Source organism: Cottoperca gobio, chromosome 9 (genome assembly GCF_900634415.1).
Source record: "Cottoperca gobio chromosome 9, fCotGob3.1, whole genome shotgun sequence".
NCBI classification, from domain to species: domain Eukaryota; kingdom Metazoa; phylum Chordata; class Actinopteri; order Perciformes; family Bovichtidae; genus Cottoperca; species Cottoperca gobio.
Genome location: NC_041363.1, coordinates 2,809,361 through 2,818,462, shown reverse-complemented (window position 1 = coordinate 2,818,462; position 9,102 = coordinate 2,809,361). Strand labels below are relative to the sequence as shown.

General features: G+C 47.8%; 1 protein-coding gene across 11 annotated transcripts in view; it reads left to right on the top strand.

Moving 5' to 3' along the window:
• Positions 1-9,102, top strand: part of arvcfb (ARVCF delta catenin family member b) — a 193,817-nt gene that overhangs the window by 173,156 nt on the left and 11,559 nt on the right. For all 11 annotated transcript variants that reach the window (XM_029440260.1, XM_029440250.1, XM_029440252.1 and 8 more), the window contains 3 exons: positions 5,393-5,520; positions 7,003-7,153; positions 7,628-7,820. In XM_029440260.1, the coding sequence (XP_029296120.1) occupies positions 5,393-5,520; positions 7,003-7,153; positions 7,628-7,820 (472 nt within the window). The remainder of the gene's footprint in view (positions 1-5,392; positions 5,521-7,002; positions 7,154-7,627; positions 7,821-9,102) is intronic.

The following is a 9,102-nucleotide window of genomic DNA, read 5'->3' as shown; positions in this document are numbered from 1 at the left end:
GCGAGCCACACAAAACCCTCAATGTGAGGGAGCCACCAGCGCTGTGTTTCTGTCTGAAGTTCAGCGGCTGAAGCAGGAGGGATGGAGCTTTTCCCATGGTTTTGAGGGCACGGATGTTTCAGACAATTTGGTGTCAGTTTGTGAGCGTGTGTTCCTCTCTGGAGTAAAAGCCCACAGCAGGACGTTGCTGGCCTATCAGCTCCGAAGAGAGGAAGCACTCTCCTGTAACTGCAGCTTGCTGAAAAGGGTCCTATTGTGCTAAATGGTAGCACACGAGCTTTGGAGCATACTTTTGGAAGTGCTGGAACAGGACCCCTGTTGTGAAATGGCAAAGATGGAGTCAGGGAGGGGCCGCAGGGGTCTGTTCTGTATATTCACCTTGTGTCTTCAGCGATATCTCCCACTCCCTGTCCAATCTGTCTCTGTCCCCAACTCCCTCTCCCCTCTCTCCACCCCATCCCACGGGGACATATTTGTGGCCCAAAGCTGATGGGTATCTGTCCAAGAGATGGGCCTGTTGCCATTTTCTGGCTCTCTTTGTCAACATCCAACAAACTAAGGCCAAAACACCATGTGGGTATGCTAATGTGTGGTGCCCCGCGGCTGTCCATAGAGATGCCAATCGGCAGCAGGGGCCAACTGGGTAAGAGAGGAGAAAATTAAGCTTTGACTCCTGGACCCTGTGAAGGGGTGACTGGGGGGTGAACGGCCTTTGCGGCCTGGCAGTGCACTCTGTTTTGGCTCCACGAGGCTCCAAGTCTGATGGGAGGTCTGTGGAGGGAAAGGGAATACGAGCCTCCATCACATGGGATGAGGAGTGGCAGATCTTCACAGTGGTTCAAAGTACTTTGGGGTTATTTGCAGCCAGGCATTAACATGCATCTCGTCTCTGGGCCTGATGACACTCACGCCTGACATTAAGATCCAGAATACAGATGGAACGTCTGAATGCATCTCACCTCCTCTAGTAATACTTTCAGATACATTAACACAGTTCAGAATGGACCGTGAACATCATTCTTAAGTCTGCTGCTACCTAAGCAGATCTATTTGAATGCATTCCTCGGCTGAAACACTTAAGAAACATAATGGCCTCGTGATTTACTGGAGTGAGTTCACTTCACTTACAGATGATTTACATTATGGCCTGTCCAATTAGAATGGCCATGCATTGGAAATCCAACAACGTCTTTAAAGAGCATCCATGTGGTGCTTCTCCAAGCAGAGAAACTAACAAAGTAAGCATTATTTGCGAACACTTTATGGCTTCAAGGCAGAAGTGCTGAAGGCATTTCTCATGCCACTGAGAACTCTGCCAATTAACGTGTTTTGTTGACGTGGCTCCATCGCTCACCTTTGGGTTTTTAATGAACCAGAGAGAGTCACGACCATTATTCTACCGGTGGCATAATACTTTTAATGATGTGCTGATCTAGCCATCGCCCCGCCAAAGTCTTCATTAGCACCGTAGCACTTTCCTACCTGCCTGCGTGTACAAAGAAACTCTTACATACAATGGGGGCTGCCAGGGTTAAATGTGCTTGAGTTTAACATGTGGAATGAGATCGGAGACTCGGCAACTCGAGGCTGTCCCACTGGAAGGCTGATTTATTTCTGCATGTGTTCCACAGGGGGAGAATGTGACCCTGTGGTCAGCGTAGGCCTGGACTCCTCTCCTTTTCTTACCTTGTCTTCAGTGTGTGACTTAACATTGGAGCAGCTTCTCCAGTACTGGACATCACCAGCATTTCATTTAACTAAAAGGTCAAGAGTGCAAAGGTCAGACGCTGTGTGTTGTTACAATATCCCTGTGAAAGTAGAAGGCCTACGTAAGAGCAGAGACTGTGGCTGATGGATAGGTGGGATTTATTTATCTTCTGCCGTTTGTTTTCTTCGTCTTTTTTCCATCTGCCACTCTCTTTATCTTCCTCATGTCTCTCCAGTCCTCTCAGTGCTGTACGGCTCCCCGATGAGCTGTAGAAAGTGATACACCATCATGTCCCTCTGATTCCATGAAAGTGCTGTGCGCTGGAAATGGAGCAATAAATAAATGGTGCTAGTACAGCGCTTGTGTAGAAGCAGGAAGTGCGCGTTGTATACCGACTGGATCGATGAACATCACTTTCTGACATGTTCGGGCGAGGGCTCGGTGTGTGTGTGTGTATGTGTGTGTGTGTGTGTGTGCGTGTGTGTGTGTGTGTGTGTGTGTGTGTGTGTGTGTGTGTGCACGGAGGTGTTTGCAGAGGTGTGTATCCAGATCTGCACGAATGCAGCCAACTATCCTATGAAGGCAGCTCTGAGAATTGAGTCAGTGAGTGTGTATGTTCACATACATGTATGAATGTGTGTGTGTGTGTGTGTGTGTGTGTGTGTGTGTGTGTGTGTGTCTGTCTCCTCCTCGCCCATCAGTTAATCCATTATCATTTAGCAGCCTGTCACACCGCGACACCTTGGCTTTAATTGCAGACAAAAAAAGTGACGCGACTGAAAGCGAATGAATACTAGAACTCTTCACTGAGCATCAATCAATCACTTTAACTTAACTTTGTTTCTAACCCAGTTTCCACGCACTGCAGCACCACACACTCCCTGCTCTTCACTTCCTGCCCACTAATTGAGCTTTGCATCTGTCATCGTCTTCCTCCGCTTTGAAACGTAACCTGCTGCTCCTCCCCTCTCGTCTCATCTAGGGAGGAACTTCCATCCCCTGAGCATTTTGTGAAAGCCTTACTGACTGTGTGTGTGTGTGTGTGTGTGTGTGTGTGTGTGTGTGTGTGTGTGTGTGTGTGTGTGTGTGTGTGTGTGTGTGTGTGTGTGGAGGCAAAGCTGGGCGTCCCTCAGCACGGGGTAGAGCTCAGCAGGAAGCTTGTAAAGAGGCCACAGTTGTGTGTGATGTTTGCCACGTATGGTAGAACTATCGTTAGTAACTGTAATGTTTTCATTTAGAGATTACTTTTCTATTTTTGACTTGGCTGTTAACGGTGGTGGAACATAGAAATTCCCTTAATTGCAAATGACTTGTCATTTTGAGGTAATTTTGTAATAACATTTATATTTTTCATACACAACATGTGATCAACCTGTAATTTATGACCAATTCTTATCTTACTTCTAAGTAAAGGATCAGAATAGTAATTAAAAACAAAGTGCACTTGTCCATACTGCATCACGGGATACATCTGTACAATAATCTCATCATGTTTGCAGTCTGTCACAGGACGGGGCTGTGGGTCGCCCTCAGCACAGCCAAGGTCACGTCACACTGACAGCTCATCTCCGTTAGGAATTGTAATTCTGCCTAACACACTGACAACTAACAGGCCAACAGCAGGAGATGACTGATGAAAACAACACTACAGAGCGACCTGGGTAGTGCTTTTAGGAAAGACCTACGTGTGTTTGTGCTGACTGTAAGCCCCGGCTCACGACGCTGAGTGGAAGCGCTGGCAGAGATATTCTCTGGCTCAACAGCGAGACATTCCACTAAGGATAAAGGAATTACTTTAAAGGCCCAGTGAATTCCATTCTCATCCTCCTTTGTTGGACAGTACATATCTTTTTTTTTTCCTTGAGTCCTTCATTTGTAAAAGGGCAATTTCATTAGTCACTTCAGCTGCCAGTCCAAAACCCCAGGAATTACAAAATGGAGGAAATGTGGATTTGCAGATTATATTCCAAAAACACAGTCACAGACGAACAGAGGTTCAACACGGCTGACATTTTGTGCAGAAAGAATGAGCCTTGGAGATGAAGCGTCTGTCAACAGGACTGCCTGCAAGATGGTCTCCAGCTTGCTGAGTGTGCACCCAGTAGGCCCAGAAATGTGAGGAGCATGCAGAATGTTGCTGAGTCTGGTTTGCAGACTCTCCCCCCTCGTGCGTCGCCCCTGAGAAAACCTATTGATGTGATTCATGTTTTAGCACATGGTTACAACCAGGGTCTTGTGCATGACGGCTCCTGCTTCTGCCGCTTCTTTTGAAAATAAGTTTAAGATTTCTCAAGCGGCACGCAACCGAAACATCCTCCCCCACCTTGGACGCTCCTGCCGCACACATTGTGAAGCAGGCGTGGCACGATTCTGAGCGGGGAAACGCCGCAGGGATGAAAACCCTGCTTTTCTCAGACACAGCGACTGCGATGTAGCCGTGTCAGAGTGCGCCCGGGCTCCTGCGCGCTGCAGATTACAGGTGTTAGTTCCCTCTTCCTCTGAAGAAGGGAGATGTCACCTTCACATGCCCTCTTAATGGTTTTGATCCACGCTATTATACTTGGACTCTGAGAACATGCAGTGAGGGCCTGGTCAGCTCTTGCACGTCAGTCAAACTTTGTTACTATACATCCCTGCCCACAAAATACAGGGGTCTTCAAATAGAACCTTAGAAGTTCAGGCCTCAGAACACATGGAGAGAAACAGTGGGTTATACTTTCTGTAATTTGAGCCTAGAGGGGTAGAAGAAGGATTTTAAATTGCTTGAGTGCTGCTGTAGAGGATACTGGGAAGCTGCTGGTTACAGCCTCAGTCAGTAACAGCAGCGGTCTCACTTCTCCATACTCTAAAAACATTTGTTTTCCATCTTAGGCGTGACTACTTCCTAAGATGTAAGTAAATGAAACCCTGAACGTGCACGTAGTCATCAACACGTGCCTTCAGGTTCATCACAACAGCAATGAGTTGTTTTGCTTAGAGACGTCTTCCCTTCCCGTGGCGGGATGTATCCCTCCAGAGATGTGCTCAACATGACCTTGACCGAAGCAACATCCTCTCTCTAAAGTCCCTTCCTGCCTTTAATTGAATCGTGTCTTGTTGATCCCTTGTAAAGCACTTAGTGACGAACCTGTTTGTACAAAGTAAGAGAGACCCTGAATGAATAAATATGATTTAATGTAATCCGACGCCCGAGTCTGTCTCTGTACCTGCGCTGTCTAATAACTGATAATGTAATTCACGTTTCCATCAGAGGGAGGCCTAACGACTGACTGGTGGAATGTCACTTGTGCTCGTGAGGCTTTGATCGGATCAATCATTTCTCCTTCTTGTGTTTTCCTCATTTATAATTCTGAAGTATTTTCATAATATTCCAGGAACTGTTCCAGCCCTTCTTGATAAAGGTGTTGCAGTTTATTGTGGAACCAAGTGGACAGACTTTCATTTCCACCCCATGCACGCTGTGCAGTCGTGCACGTTTTCACTGAGACTTTGCGCAATAAGCTGCAATCCAAATGTTGTGGCATTTGTCAAGGCTTCCCCGTCTCCCCATGGTCTGAGATAAACCTCAGCACTGTACTGCCGGTACCTTCGCACAGCCTAATTGGCCTGTCTGTCTTGCCAGATAGTCTAACCAGTGTGTGTGTGTGTGTGTGTGTGTGTGTGCTTCTCTGTATTTCCCTGCAGGCTTCGAGCTGCTGTATCAGCCAGAAGTGGTGAGGCTCTACCTGTCTCTGCTGACGGAGAGTCAGAACTACAACACCCTGGAGGCCGCCGCAGGAGCTCTGCAGAACCTCAGCGCTGGACAGTGGACCGTGAGTGCGGGCTCGGGAGGGTACAACACGTACACACGATGTCCTGTCTGGGTTTTAGAGATCGTTACACACATATTGCATTCTTGCAACGTCTGTCCTCATCATTGACCTTTCAGTAGCAGATTGGAGCAAAAATACAGAGTCTGAAGGGCTTAAAGGGAAACCGAGGGGCTTAGTGTCACTTTAACAATGTGCTGATGCACTGTCTCTGCAAACCATAGAGGCACTGTAAACTGAAATACATCTCAAGACACGGGATCAAACCATCAGGGAGCACAATCTCCTCACTGATTCTACCTTTCTCTGTCAGGACTAGAGATGGCAAGCCTAGTCAGGACCATCCATCTAAGTGGGAGTACATGACCAGCTAAGGGTTAGATAACTAACACCAAACCTTCCTCTCTAGATGTTTGCCTCTGATGATGGATGATGTGAGAACCTCCAGCGCCAGGATCAGACATTTATTCCAATTAGAGCGGCTGTGGAGCTGCTGAGAGGCTGTCTGGCTTGCAGGCAGCAGTGAATTATCAACAGGGAAGGCTAGTTGTCAGGCGCCAGTTTACGAGCAGCACCTCGGGCAAGAGCGGTCACTTATGTTTTTTCAGCCGTCTGGCTGCATTTAGTCCACGGCGGTGCTTCTCTTCACACCCGTGTGTCAGACTGTAAACACATCCTTCAGCGTCCAGCCTCTCTACCTCCAGCAGAAAAAACACCTGAACTCTTTTCTTTCTTTCTTTTTGTTTCACAGTCAGTGTTAATAATTCACAAGTTTCAGCTCCGGTGAGCATTTTGAGGAGAAATCTTTCTTTCCTCTGTATTTTGTTTTTTCCTGTTGGAGCTGATCAGAATGCCTGACCAGGCTCAGCACCCCCGTGGAGCTGCTAACCCATCACACTGTCACGTCTGGAGGTGTCCCTGCTCCCTGATAGGACAGCAGAGCTGCTTCTTTAAATCCTCCCCATTCTTTGCTTCTGCTTAGTTCTGTTCCACTGGATCCACCTGCTTCTCAAGGCTCACTACTGCCACCTGGTGGTGCAGCTGCGCCTGTCCTCGGCTTAATTACATCTCTTGGGGTGTCAGTGCTTAGAAGATAAACCCTTTTATGTCAAACTTAATGTTTCATGTTACAAAAAGAAGAGAAGTAAAATCTCCTGATGTTTAAATTAAGACAAATTATATCACATGTCTGTTCAGAGCCCCACTGTGTCGAGCTCAAGGAGCAGCGCGGAGTGTGTGTGTGAGTGTGTGTGTGTGTGTGTGTGTATGAAGGAATATATCAAAAGTGTCCTCATGGAGGTGACCTGGTTCCCAGTGGTCAAAAGAGAAGATGTATGTTCATGCTGGGCAGCTCCCAGTTGGGAATCTGTAGGTCTGCATGAATGTCAAACAGGAAGTTGCTGACAGTGTGTGCTCCCTTAGCCTACCCCAGAGGTGAAAGGTTGAAATGATAAAAAGCACTCACACCCTCTGTCTGCCCTCCAGTGGTCCAACTACATCCGAGCCACGGTGCGTAAGGAGAAAGGTCTTCCCATCCTGGTGGAGCTGCTGCGCTCCGACTCCGACAAGGTAGTCCGAGCCGTGTCCATCGCCCTGCGCAACCTGTCCATCGACCGCCGCAACAAGGACCTGATTGGTACGATCGTGAGCAATACCACACACACATTCATCAAAAGCATTTTTGTTCCAAATTGACACAACCATAGCAGCCTCGAAGAGATGCCTTCCTAATGCAAGTCCACCGTACGAGAAAGGGGACTAAATCTACAGAACTCGTTCTTCAGAGTTCAGCCAAAGCTAATATGAGGCTTCAGCACTTAGTTAGTGTAATGTGTCCAACATGGAAATATAATCAGGTTGTTGCTGCCACGTCATTACCACAACAATAACTCATTAGTTTTATTTGTATTCCTACTACATAATAAAATCACTTTCTGAACTCATGTCATGTTCATAGAGTTGCATTGTATTAAATGTCCTTTATAACAAGTCATGTACTTTAATGTAAAGTTTTTACAACATTATTTGTCAAAAACATATCAAATCTTACCACTGGACTGTGATAATATTAACTTTTGTCAAAGGAAATAACAATAATCTCAAATTACAGGAAGTTATGCCATGCGGGACTTGGTGAGCAACCTGCCGAGCGGCCAGCAGCGGCCAGCCAAAAACCTGGAGGAGGACACTGTGGTCGCCATCCTCAACACCATCCACGAGATTGTCACCGACAGCTCTGAAAACGCCCGCTCCCTCGCACAGGCGCAGGCCATCGAGAAGCTGGTCGCCATCAACAGGACCAGGTAAGACTTAATATGTGCAACACAAATACATGTCACTGTCCACCATGTCCACCTGTGTGGCGTGTGCACAGTTAAACACTTGTAGAACTGTTTGTCTTTTATCTCAAATGAAGCTGCGTGAAGTAGTTAAATACTCACTGTGTCCAGCACATTGGAGGTAATTACTGCTTTTATCGTCAGTCTTATACTGTAGGACAGGGTGTCAAACTCATTTTAGTTCAGGGGCCACATACAGCAAAATTTGATCTAAAGTGGGCCGGACCAGTAAAATCATATCATAATAACCTGTAAATAATGACAACTTGTTACCAACTTGGACCCAAATGCAGCAGGCAGACGATAAGGATTTAACAAAAAGCGAGCTGAATACAAAAATACAAAATACAAAAATACAAAGTAACAAAATAAGACAAACCAATCCGAGCAGGACACAGGGAAGACACGAGCAGGACAAGGGGAAGACAGGAGCAGGACACAGGGAAGACACGAGCAGGACAAGGGGAAGACAGGAGCAGGACACAGGGAAGACACGAGCAGGACAAGGGGAAGACACGAGCAGGACAAGGGGAAGACACGAGCAGGACAAGGGGAAGACACAAGCAGGTCAAGGGGAAGACACAAGCAGGACAAGGGGAAGACACGAGCAGGACAAGGGGAAGACACAAGCAGGACAAGGGGAAGACAGGAGCAGGACACAGGGAAGACACGAGCAGGACAAGGGGAAGACAGGAGCAGGACACAGGGAAGACACGAGCAGGACAAGGGGAAGACAGGAGCAGGACACAGGGAAGACACGAGCAGGACAAGGGGAAGACACGAGCAGGACAAGGGGAAGACACGAGCAGGACAAGGGGAAGACACGAGCAGGTCAAGGGGAAGACACAAGCAGGACAAGGGGAAGACACGAGCAGGACAAGGGGAAGACACAAGCAGGACAAGGGGAAGACAGGAGCAGGACACAGGGAAGACACAAGCAGGACAAGGGGAAGACAGGAGCAGGACACAGGGAAGACACAAGCAGGACAAGGGGAAGACACGAGCAGAACAAGGGGAAGATATGAGCAGGACAAGGGGAAGACACGAGCAGGACAAGGGGAAGACACGAGCAGGACACAGGGAAGACACGAGCAGGACAAGGGGAAGACACGAGCAGGACAAGGGGTAGACACGAGCAGGACAAGGGGAAGACACGAGCAGGACAAGGGGAAGACACAAGCAGGACAAGGGGAAGACAGGAGCAGGACACAGGGAAGACACAAGCAGGACAAGGGGAAGACAGGAG